Below are 12834 nucleotides of genomic sequence, written 5' to 3' on the forward strand. Positions count from 1 at the left end.
ATTTTTGGGAAATTAGTTTTGCTGTAATAAAGAAAAAAAAAAAAAAAGAAAGAAAAAAAAAAAAAAGAAGAATTGTGGCTATATTGCTGTTTTGTAAAAGGCATTCCCTCTTAGTTGATGTGTGCAGTTTACACTTGTACTTATAAACAAAGTACTCTTGCACTTGACGTTCATAGTAATTGCTTGTTTGGATTACTTTATTAAGTTATATTTAGAAATTCTGTAGCTCCAAACGTGCGAACCACCAAGAATTCCTGAGAAAAAAACCCAAAATGATTTAATTTACCTTTCAAGTTCTGCTTCTCCTGGGGAGTTGTCCCGTTCCACAGAAGTTAACTTTGAATAGGTTACATTTACTTACAGTGGTACATTGGTGAGATTCCGTGCAGATGCCTGCCATGGTTCCCTGATCTTGGCGAGAAGGGGTGGAGAGGGAGCAGGAGGAAGAGTTTTCAACACTTTCAGAATCTTTCAAATTAGAAATTGTTTTGTTTGAATTGGCTTAAAGCAAGTGAGAATGCTTATAGCAGTTGTTCTGGAATGAAAGAAGTATTAGAAAGAATTTTTGCAGTGGTCTTTATTTTAAGTTCTCCTTTTTTTGTACTAAGGTTCCTTTGGGATTGTAAACACAAGTATAGACTGCTCAGAATTTGAGAGTTTTTCAGAGGAAGAAAATGGTTTCAATGGCTTAGGCCTGCATGGTGCTCATAAACAATGTTCTTTAGCTGTCACTGTTGATTTTAGCTTTTGCTTTGCTTATTGTCATCACTACAGGGTACTGCATAATAATTTAGCATCACCTGCAAGACTGCATTCATAGATGAGTTGTTTTAGGTGTGTTTTGTAATGTGGGAAGTTGGTTGCAAAAAAATACAAAAAAAAAAAAAAAAAAAAAAAAAAAAAAAAAAAAAAAAAGCATAAACAAATAATCTTAAAGTTTCCATAACTCTGGTAATTTATTAAAGAGAAAATGAATTAGAGTAAAACCACAATTTCCCCTTTCCCTCAAAAATCCCCCAAACCCAAACAACCAACCCCAAATGTCACACATCCTGTTGCTTTAAGGTATTGTTTATAGATAAACTTTTTGGTGTTAGAATATGAAGTGTTAGATTCCAGTTTAGCACAAAATAGTGCTGACCACCTCTCCTGTTGGCCTTGGTACAATTCTTACCATTTGGTGTGAAAGGAAGGAATCTAAAAAATGAACAATAACTGCCAGCACTATGAAAGAGTATATTTTAATTTACTGTATTAAAGCTGTTTAGATCACTATCTTAGATAGTGATAGATAGCTTAGATATCTTAGATATTGAATAATTGCTCAATTTCTGCTACTGTAGTTGAAAAAATGTAAACCTTTTTGCTTTCTCAAAAATCTCCAATGCTTTCTAAAATCACATTTGCATCCGTTTTAAAATGGCATTCTTTAATCCCCAACTATTATTGACAGCAGTAAGACTTTAGTGGCTATTGACTACTGAAACTGTATTTGACTTCAGTATTAAATGTTCTGTCTTACAAGGACATTTATGGAGTCAGAAGAATACTCTGCCTCCTTCCCTCCCCATAATTAATAATTTTGTCATGTGCCTTCTCTGTGCCTCTTCAGTAACCATGACTCACCTTAATACCAGTGTTTGACATTAGAAGCCTCTCCAGAGAGGAAGAAAATCATTCAGAAATGAGCTGTATAAAGGTTATTAAACTAACACTTAAGATTCTAGTCCTGCATATTTTCCTTTGCCCCTAATTACATGCCAAGAACAGCAATGTAGAATTTTCAGTATATACGTATGCTGAATGTAACTTTATCAGAGGAAAAGTACCTACAGGGAACTGAAAGTTTACTCCCAGCAGTCACATCTATTGCTTATATATGGAATGCTGCTTTTTTCAAGACTGCAGAAGAAATCCTGTGGATTGAGTGTCCTAAAATTTCATGTTGAAGTAACATATTACATATGCAATCGATTCTTTTCTTACCTGTTGTTGTATGTGTCAGGTTTTTAGCTGAAGTTGTTTTATTGACTGCACTGTTACTGTTTCTGTAAGTAAAGGCAAACTGCAAAGAAAGTTTGGAACATTGGGTTTATGCTGTGTAAGTACATCCCTGCTTGCAAATTTCTCATTTGCAAAGCCCCAGGTCTAACCTGAATATTAATATCCACAATACGTGGAACAGTGTCTTAATTTTCTAAATAACTTTGAACTGTAGGCAAAAACTCACTTACCTTAAGTTTTTCTGTTTCTAAAGCGTCTAAAATCCGTGTAGATTGGGAAATATTAATTTTTAATGACCAGAGTGCAGCATGCTTAGTTACACTTAGTTACACAGGTAGCAGACAGTGGTGGCTGCAGAGCAGTGATGATTTGCAGTGTGGCTGTTCTGACTTGCAGTGCATGACCCTGGGGAGGCCGGGTCCTTTCAATTAGCAGCCTCTGAAATCCCTGCCATTGTGGTCTTCTTGCCAGGGTCCACTGCTGATTCACAGAATATTGCATAGGTTGGCCATTAAAGTCTAATTCCTTCAATAAAAATTTAACACAAACTTCCTGTCCTAATGTATAAATCTATCTATGTCTTTTTCTATCCAATTTTTTCAAACTTGTGCATGTCAAATTAATGATTTAAGACTACACATCTCTAGGTCTTTATTCTTTTAATTTGGCTTTTTCCGTGACGTTTGCCTAATACTTTATGAAATGATTTTGCCCTCATGAGTGGTAAACAGATAATTCAGCTTAGCTGAGTAAAGGTGCAATTTTTGATATTTAGTGTTTACTGAAAAAAAATTCAAATCATTGTAGCATTTATAAAAGCTTTGGAATTCCCAGCCTGATGAGGCTGCTGCTCTTAATCAATAATAATAACATTAATAATAATATGGCACTGTAAAAACATGGTTTAGCCAAAATCACAATTCCCTAAATAGACAGAACTTTTAATGGAGTCTTTCAAGAAACAGAAAAGGCAGTGATAGAAAAAAAGTATTTGTGAATTATGAAACTCTGGAACTTATATTCTATCTATAGGCATGGTATATAAAATAGCATTTAGTTTAGCTTATTTCTCAGTTCTTCAAATTCAGATATTTTTTGACAATAACAAATTGGAATGCTAAGCTTGAAATCACCGATCTGGTTAGATAAGTCAAAACAGATGACAGATATTGTAGATTTATGCTGCATGTGTATGTAATGCTATTTTTTTGTCTTGTTCATGGTTCAGTTTTCAATTACACACCCAATAAAAAAGGTAGTTAAACTGGGCAGGAACAAATATCAGGGGTCATGTTTTTAGTGGTTGTTTTCCCACTTCAACATCTATGAATACAAATTTTGTTTTCTTAATAAAATATACAGATTTTTATTTTAAAGCTTTCCCTCTTTCTTATTTTCAAGAATGTATCCCCATTTGTTTTGGGTTTCTAAGCATATTATAGTCCTAATTTATAAATCAAATCATCCTTTTAATTTGGAAACACCTTCCCCAAGTGCAGTTCAGTGTTCTGGCCCTTGTGCCGTTATTGATGTTCAGGGAAATGGGAATGGGGGAGAATTGCTGCTGCTCCTTGGCTCTTAAAATTCATGTCATTTCTTTAAAACTCAACTTTTTGAGTTGGTGCACAAGCAATGAGGGCATCTATTGAAAAAATTCTTAATGTTATTTTTAGATATCCTTCATTTCAATATGTGTTACTTTTAATATTCTACTTTTTGGTCAAATGATGAGGAAACAGCTACACTGCAGTGTTATCACTTTTGATACCTTAGGAGTGTTTATACTCAATTAAAATATGCAAAATTGAGAAATAAGTTTTCATTAAAAACTCATTTTATGTGGCTGATGTGAAGTCTGATAAAGGTTTTGAATCTCTGAACTGGCATTCATGCACCAGCATCTATGCTGTGTTCCAGATTTCTTTCTGATATTGCCTTCAAAATGAGTATCATGTCTCCTTACATTTCTCTGCTGGATATTTTCTGGTTTGCCAGAAGTGTTTAATTACAAACTAAGCTTATGCAAGTATTTGATTCAAACTGAAAAATATTCTGATTTTTGGATCTAATCCTTTGTGATGTTTTTACTTATATGGATTTTAATATGCCTATTTTAGTAATTTAAAAATGTTTACATTTTTACAATACTTTACATTTACGTGCAGAGTTGTCTGTTCAATTTTTCGTGTGATGCAGTCTGAATTCCTCACTGTTACTGCTGTGGCCTCTCCCTTGCTCACACACATGTTGTGTGCACATATTTGTATTTCTACGCTGCTGAGTATTTCTCTATGTACCTGACTCTCTCTCAGAATTCTATCTTGAAAAGTAATTTGGGAACATGCAGTTATCAATATGTACAAAAAAAAAGTTTTAATAATTCAAGAATCTTGACTGCTGCAGCTTTGTCAGAATCTGTTGCTCTGTTGTAAAATGATTTAATTAGGGGAGTTGGAAGGAGTATTACTTGAAAGAAGCATTCTGGCACATGATTGATGTTAATGCAGGTATTTTTGGTACAACTTTTGACCAAATGATTCCTGCCTTGACACTTGGAAAATACATTTTTGTTTGTGTGTTGAGGGGAAGAACTGTAGGGTCATTGTTTATCTGCAGCTGGCTGGGGGATTGCAGCCATTCATTTCCTATTGGTGGTTTTATTTTCTGGTTGTTTCTAAGTTTCACTGTTCCAATCTTGTCCCATCCTCTGTTTGAGGTGGAAGTGAGGAGAGTTCCTGCTAACACTCAAAGCACAAGTCATGTCTTGGTCCACTGGGGTTACCTGGTTCTCAAGCCTCAGTAAGGGCTTTAAGTTCCTCTCTTCATACTTACTCTGGAATTTAGTTATTTAAGAGTCTGACTTTATCTTAAACCTCTGTGAAATGAGATTTGTTGGAAAACATGCACAGCTTGAACTTGAGTCAAAAGCCTGCATTCAGGAAACACGTTCCCTTTTGTGGTCACCCACAGAGCAAACATCTAGAAATACTTTGCAGACAATTGATTTGCCTAATCCTTTATCAAGTTACGTTAAGAACTAATTTTGTAACACAATTTTTGTGATAACTGCATTATTGATACCTGCAGAAATACATATTCTGTTTCTTGTGTGATCCCAGGCTTTTTCTGACTGTAGTTAATTCACTGGATGTTGTATCCCTTCCACAGAAAGGTGCAGGTAGTTCCCGTATTTGCTTTCATCTTAGGGATTATGGCACACAGGAGTCAATCAGTTCTGCAGTAACCAACTCAGTAACCAGCCCTGAATCACTTCCTTAAATAAAATCCTGACCTTTAAAAGGTCTCATCAAATGTGATGTGTTTTGTGCACTGAGTGCATGTTTCCCCTTGAAGCATGGGAATGGCAAACTGATAGATATTCTGGGCAAGGCACAGATCAGATTGATTTACTTTTGGTGTACAGTTGCTTTGAACATTTTTGCAATGGAACTTGTACTAATGAAGGTCTTTTCTCTTGGAACACTCTCACTCCCTTAATCCTCTTTTTTTCTTTTTTTTCCTTTTTTTTCTTTTTTTTTTTCTTTTTATTTTTTTGGTTGGTTTCTTGGTTTGTTTTTGTTTGGTTGGTTTTTTTTTTTTTTGATAGTACTGTTGCACCATCTTACTGCACAATAATCTCTGAATTTGTTATAAAGCTATAGTGTTCCATTAAAACTATTGTGACTGTTTGCTTAAATCCAGTTTTGGTAAAGCAGAAAATTATTTCAGTTTCTAAACCAAGTAAATCTCTAGCAACCTGTCTCATTTTATCAGTGAAATCTTGTGTGATTTTGCAGTTTCAGGGATCTTCCTCCATTACTGGAGCTGAAGCAACTTTATATTCATGTTGGAATGAGGATGAAGGGGGTGACTTTCCTTTGCTAAGCAGCAGGGCTGGCAGTTGCCTATGGAACAATTGATTGTAAGACTTTTTTTTTATTGCAGTGCTAATAAAAGTGGGCTGCACTGGTGTACAGTATGCATGGACACCTCCCCCGTACTTGACTTATAGCAGTTCCATACTTTTTAGAAAAGGAACTTTTTAATTTTTTGTAATAAGAGCTTTTAGTATTTTATCTTTCCTTTTTCTGTACAATTTATGAGAAGTCTGTTTCTCTTTTCCCAGTGTATATTGGCCTGATTTCTAGGAAGATTTTGTAAATGTTCCTAGTCACCAGTTTGCACACAGAAATCAGAATTGCTGATTGCTTTGGGACAATTTATAACACGTCTCATATAACTGTACTGAGTTTAGGAATTACAATATCACAATATAGTTCTAATAAGAGGCTGAACTTCCTTTTTTTTCCATATTTGTCATTACCACTCAAATAACTCACTCCAAAGTGTCTGTTGATGTGCTGCCTCATGAGTGTTTAATGACGACTTTCATTCAGTCTAAGCTGTCACTAGGTCAGAGATGCCTCATATCTTGGATGGAGTTATGAAATATCCTGAGTTTATTACCCTATTAAAATTCATTTTAAATGTCAAAGTTTCTAATTTGAACAAGGAAATTCAGTTTAGGAGCATCTGCAAAGTCGCACACAATTTTCTCCTTGAGTATCAAGTGAAATATCAGATAAAAATAAGAAGAACTTTACAGCATATGGTATTTAGTTCTTTCTGTGTTTTAATTTCAGGTAGTTTGCAGAGGGGGCTATAAGAAATAATAATTTTGTGGTCTTTTATGATTTGCTTTTTATGCTGAAAACAGTTTGGAGAAAAGGCCTGTCTAACCAAAGATACTGATGATTTTAATAAAATAAACCCCAACACTCTTAGCAAATCCCACTGCAATTTTTTCCTTTAGAAGATTCTGTGCTTTGCCATCCCCAGAATGCCTCATTGTTTGCTTTGACCCAGTTTGTCATCTGTTCTGTTCTGATAATTTAATTTTTCTCCCTTTCCAAGCTGTGGCCTGTCCTCTCTGCTGTTGGGGCGTGTTGGGGCCTCTTCTCACTGACAGTTTTCCTGGTCAGGGGGGGCTGCAGCTTCAATGACCTGAATGTTCTACAGCAGGGCAAATAGATGGCCAAGCTAGGTGGTAGTACGAGTCTAAGATTGTCCAGATGAGCATGAAGATTATCAGGTAATGATCAAAAGAAATGTTTTGCTGAGCCCTTTCAGTGTGGTTCTGTTTTTGAAACTGGACCCACAGTTGTTCTGTCAGCTGCTTGTAAAACCTGAAGCTTTGATAAATAGTCTTTTCTGTTGTTAATAAAGAAATGTCATTAATGATATCAGATATCAGAGGTACTGACTTGTTGCTCTCTGATTAATTCCTTGTGTGTAAGTATGAGATTAACAATGGAGGACAAAAGACATGATATATTTGTTTAGTGATAAGGACTCAGAATAATCTGAGGTTTGCTGGTTTGTGGAGCTTAAATGTTAAATCTCCTCACAAAAATATAATAGTTGTGGTGTTCATTTCAGTCACTAGATCACTGTTGAGTTTTGAGGATGGCTCATGTGAAGCTCAGTGAGGCAAATAGCATGTGTAATGTATCTCTCAAATTCTGTCAAATAGTCAGATATCTTTTTGTATCACACAGGAATTTTAATTTCAAAAGGAAATTGCAGCTGCATGGAAAAAAAACTAATTTTTTTTTAAAATAATATTAATGAATTTTGTTCAAAACAGGTGTCTTAGTGTTTGATACCTCCATTATAATGGAGTCTAGCACTTGACAGAATCTCCCCATTACTGTAACTTTTGCTCCAGGCTAATTTACATGTTCACATACTCAGGGTCTGTAAAAAGAGGTATCACCTTCAAAGATGCTGGCCTGCATCTTGAATTGATCATTGCTGTACCTGTGGGACTGAGTAGCTATCCCTGAGGTTAATAGTTTGTTTTGAATGTTTGAAGTCTGCCAAAATCCTTATTAAAGCAGCCTTAAATTGCTTATATGAAAAAAGGAGAATTACATTAATGGCAATAAAAACTTAGATTTAATAATCAGATTTTCATGACTTGAACTTCAAAAGTTTTCATGACATCCTACCTTTATTTAGAATGTAAGTCACAGTTGTTCAACCTCTTAAATGTCAGCCTTCTCAGCTGAATCTGTTCCTCTGAAAAACTTCTCAAAAATTATTTGTTTCTTGTGGCCCCACACAAAAGAGACTCTTGGTTTTGTTCTACAACATGAAAAAGAATGCAACCTATCTTAAATTCTGATATTGATGTAAGAAGAGTTAATATTGGGAAATTGAATTACTTTCATGTGCTCTAAATATAAGTTTCAAGACAGTTAATTTCAGAATGGCATATCTCAGCAGATGTGTGGAATTTATAATAGATCTCGTCTTCACTATGAGCCTTAATATACAATTATATAAAAATTCTAGAAATGTCAAGTAGGGAAAAATTCTTAATGCAAATCAATAGCAATTTGGCCGTGTTGCTAGATCAGTTGTATTGTGTGGTTTGTAATTTTTCAGTGACTAGACAATAATGTTTTACATAAGCATTGTAATTTCTTTTTATATTGATTTGTCCTGATGGTTCCTTCTAGTTATTAGCATGACTATTATTTGTTTGACACTACCACCTAGCGAGTGTGGCTCTTGTCATAAGCTGCAGTGCAACTTCCTGCTCACACACAGAAGATACTTTGCAAATAATACCAAAAGCAGGAGAAAATATTATCTTCCTTTTACAGATGGTCTGTTTAACGTGAGTACTTACCTTGGCTTCTGGGCAGAATTGTGCAATGCCTGCTGGAAACTTTGCTGCCACAACCACATTGTCACTGGTTCTTTCAGGATTCAAATTGAAGCCGTTTGGATTCTTTGAGTATAAACTGCAAAAACAGCTTTGAGCTGTAGGCATTGTGTACTGTGCACCTCAACGGGGTGACCAGTTCTGACATCAGTACTCTGTTATTAAGAGCTGACAACAAAGAGTCTTCCAAGGTGTGTTTATTTCATCCAGCATTCAAAACAGCCCAGTTTCTTGGATAGTTAAAGCCTTGCTTTGGTGGGAGGCTCATGTATTCAAGGTATCTTGTATTAAGGTCCAGAAAAGAGTTGAATGGAGAAATCAAGTTGCTGCAGAAGCCTGAGTCCCTGTGGCTGGAGCAGCTCATCCTTCCATCTTCTCATGCCTCTCTCTGTTGTTTCTTTGCCACAGGATTTGGGAATCTCATTGCTGCTCTCCATTCAGGCCCAGAGGTCCCTCCCTCTTCTGCTGCACCTGTGAGTTGGTGGTGGTTTCCGGAGTGTTGCAGTGGTTGGATTTGGGTGGGGGGTTGTGCTTGGTGATGTATTTTCAGTGGCTCTTCACTGCCCTCGTGCATTGCTGGGTTCTTCACTCAAGTGCATTCACACAGACAAAGACAGACTACAAAGAGTGTTCTGGTCACTCTGACCACTCCTGTGATTCCCCTGAATTTTATTGATGCAAATTATTGTATCTGGATATTGAAGGGCACATATCACATGCTACCTCAAACAACAGGTTCATTTGGTTTGCTCAATTTGTGTGTTTTTAATATTGTTTAATCTAGGTACTATTGAGTGAGCACATATACTCTTAGGGGTGACACAAATTAATTCCACTCCTGTCATAGAAACTCTCAGTGGATTTATCACAAAGTGCTGTAGCTGTGAGTGATTCCATGCTCTCATGAGAAGTATGAGATTAAATTCTGTCACTACTGTACTGTTTTTAATTAATTTAACCTCCAAACGAATCATTTCCCTATGTCAGTTTCTCTCTCTTTGGTCAGTAGATAAAGTAGTTAATGGCAAATTAATTGGTTAATGCAGTCAATGTTTAAAAGCTCCATAAAAGGCATAAGAATGACTGGTGAGATTCTGTAGATGTTGCAGAAGTAGGGGTTCATGTCTTTAACAGGAAAAACAGAAGTTGCATTTTTGCATTAGTTGCTTGACTACTACTGTTGAATTAACTAAGGAACATGCTCAGCTGCAAAACAAGAGTGGAAGCTGAAATACTGTAGTGCCAATAGCTAGATGCTGATGTGATATTTTTGTAATAATTTGGAGAATAACAAAACCAAACAGGAGTAACTGTGACAGAGCTGAAAAGTATTGAACTCTGCTCTGTGCTGAGGAATGGGCATTCTTTTTTTTTTTTTTTTTGGAACAGGAATTAAGGAATCTCAAAAATAAACATAATTTTTTTGAGCTTTTTGAAAGAGTCTGAAGTCCTTAACATTATCTCATTGCTTAGTTTAATCTGTGCATTCTTACTTAACAATGTCTTTATGTGGTGAGTAACAGGGAAACGAATGCAATAAACAGAGAATTGTTGCACTTCCACTGTTTTAATGTTGAATGTTCATGCATTTGGGTTTCCTGGGATATAAGGCTGGCAAGGAAGGCTTAAACAGGCAGCAGAGCAGTGGCCCTTGAAGAGCCCCGTGACTTGAGCTGGCAATGTCTTCTCCTCACTCTCCGGTCCTGGCCCTCAGCTCTGCCCAGAGTGAGGAGCTGGAGCTCACTGCAGTGTGTGACACTGAAAAAGACCGAGGGCAGTGCTGGGGTACAGTTACCACAGTCCCGTTTAGCAGTGTCTGTGTCCTGACAAAGGGATTTGGGACTCGGTGCTGGTGGAGCACAGGAGTTAACACAGAGCTGGGTCTGCCCAGGGGCCTGGGGAGATCCCTGAGCACAGGTCACACAGGATGCAACCCCTCTGCTTTGGGCAAGCTGAGTATGCTTCAAACAAATGCTCTTGTCTCCTCCCAAACAGCAACTCTGGTCTTCCATCTATCCAACAGGCTGTTTCTGCCTTCTGTAGGGGCTGGCACCTACTGGTTGTTAGTAACACAGACAAGCTGAACTTCTGAATGCTTCCCAAGAAGCCATGATTGAGTTTGAGTGTCTCTGCTGGTAACAATGACTACTGAACTGGGCTTGGGAGATGTTTGCCTGCAATGTTTTCCCCTAAATAAGTTAGTGTAATAGTTGGAAAAATTGCATGTTGCTAATCAAAATTAATTTCAAATCTCATTAATTCTTTGAACTAGTTTGACACTCAGATGTACACCTTGCCCTCTCTATTTTGTGAATACTGTCAGTAGCTGTATTTAGAACTTCAACACTTGAGTTTGATTAAAAGGGGTTTTAAATTGGATTTACTGCCTTTAATATAGATACTGGCTTAATAGAGAGGATACAAGGCATGTTTTGCAAATTTAATGAACCGTTTCAAATGACACTTTGTTATTAGTTTCAAAAGTGGCATTGTGTTTTGTCATGACTTTTTCTAAATGAAATGTAAATGGGAAAAACAGTGGAAGTTATCCTGAAGGTGCCCAGATAAGAGATAGCAAAAACTGTTTAAACTATTAATATACAATAAATGGAATTATTTAGTGAGTGGTTGAATCCTTGCCAAAACAAATAATGGTTAACATGATTGGAAAAGAGGTAATTTCTTCAAAATACAGTAGCTCTTATGAAACAATTGCATACACAAAACTCAGTACCAGTTTTGGAAAACTGTCTTCTGTTACACTGCATTTGATTAAACAGATTTAGTGTTTGTCACTATTTAGAGATACAGATTTGGACTAATTCTAATTTTTAGGAAAGACTTTCTAGCTTCAGGAGAGCAGAAGCTGGAGAAAGTCTTGTTTCAATACATTATTTGTGTGAGTGTTTTGTGCATTTAGGAGTGAAGATTTATGCCCTGTTGGGTATATATGAGGCTAATTCTACTGTAGTTTGTGTTTAATACTTCATGGCATGCTCTGTGTCTCAGGTCAGTGTGTTTAATTTAAAGACTAATATGCTTGCTCAGTGCTTACAGGAATCTGCTCTTTGGAACATGAATTGTTTTTTATATTGTTTTGTGGTTTTTTTTCTGGTCCCCCCCCTCCCCCCCCCATGCTACCTGCTCTTTAAGAAATAATGGTATTTCTCCTGTGATGACTCAGGTGTACTTTGGATTTTATCATTGTTTCTTGTGTTTCATACTCAATCTTTTCAAATGCAATTATCCATGTGATGTATTATAAGCTTCTGGGGAGAACAGAACATTATAGTTTCTACATGAATAGCTTGTAAGAAAATGACTAAGTGGACCTGTTTATAGACCTAATGCACCGGGATTCAACTCTAAAAAGAATGTAAGAACAATGAGCCCTGGTTAACATTCTGTGCAAGCTGGCAGCTTTGATGTATGTATTTGTAGATGTCTGCAGAACACAGATAATCAGTATTTGAAGTGAGCAAATTAAAGATCTACTTGACCAGTCATAATTACAGCACTGTAAGGGCAGAATGGCACTGAGAAGTAATAAAATGGTCTTTAATCTCTTACACTATAAATAATAAGCTGTTTGTGGCTAAGAGAAGGTGTTTTGGTGGCTGCAGTATCCAATTCATGTGACTGCTAGGGGGGATTTTCTTACCTTCCAGATTTTGCATTGAGCTAGTAAGCAGATACTGCTCAGGAATTGCCTCAAAGAGGAAAAGCCACTAAAAATGTGCTTTATTTCTTGAGTAAAGGTTCATCTGTCACTGGGGTTTGACTGTTACTTTGACTTCTTTTTTTTAGTATTGAAAGACATTGGGACTTTATTTTAGGATGTTTTAGCTGCTTGCATTTTATAGAGATACTGTGATATCTTAGCATTTTGAAATTTAACGTATCTGTCCTTTGGTTTGTGGAAAGTATCTCCATGTGACTGTTGTGTCAGTTTTATTCAAATATTAGTCAGAGTTTTTAGCAGCAGTATTTTACTGTATTTTCCCACACTGCTTTTCTATTTAGCTTTTATATCCCCCTTTTAATTGTACTGAATAGAAATACAGGTGTTTCTTGTGCTTAGGCTCTCTATTATATCA

The 12834-nt window shown here is 36.3% G+C and overlaps 1 protein-coding gene across 4 annotated transcripts in view; it reads left to right on the top strand.

Moving 5' to 3' along the window:
* The window catches only part of FHIT (fragile histidine triad diadenosine triphosphatase), a 565069-nt gene that overhangs the window by 69637 nt on the left and 482598 nt on the right, over positions 1 to 12834 (top strand). For 3 of the 4 annotated variants that reach the window (XM_063411702.1, XM_063411701.1, XM_063411704.1), the window contains exon 2: positions 9146 to 9210. Coding sequence is in view for 1 of the 4 variants with exons in the window: in XM_063411701.1 (XP_063267771.1) it covers positions 9146 to 9210 (65 nt within the window). In the remaining 3 variants the exon portion in view is untranslated. Of the gene's footprint in view, positions 1 to 8995; positions 9015 to 9145; positions 9211 to 12834 lie in introns of those variants that run through there. The other variant, XM_063411703.1, reaches the window with a different exon arrangement.

This window comes from Prinia subflava, chromosome 14, assembly GCF_021018805.1.
Source record: "Prinia subflava isolate CZ2003 ecotype Zambia chromosome 14, Cam_Psub_1.2, whole genome shotgun sequence".
Taxonomy (NCBI): Eukaryota; Metazoa; Chordata; class Aves; order Passeriformes; family Cisticolidae; genus Prinia; species Prinia subflava.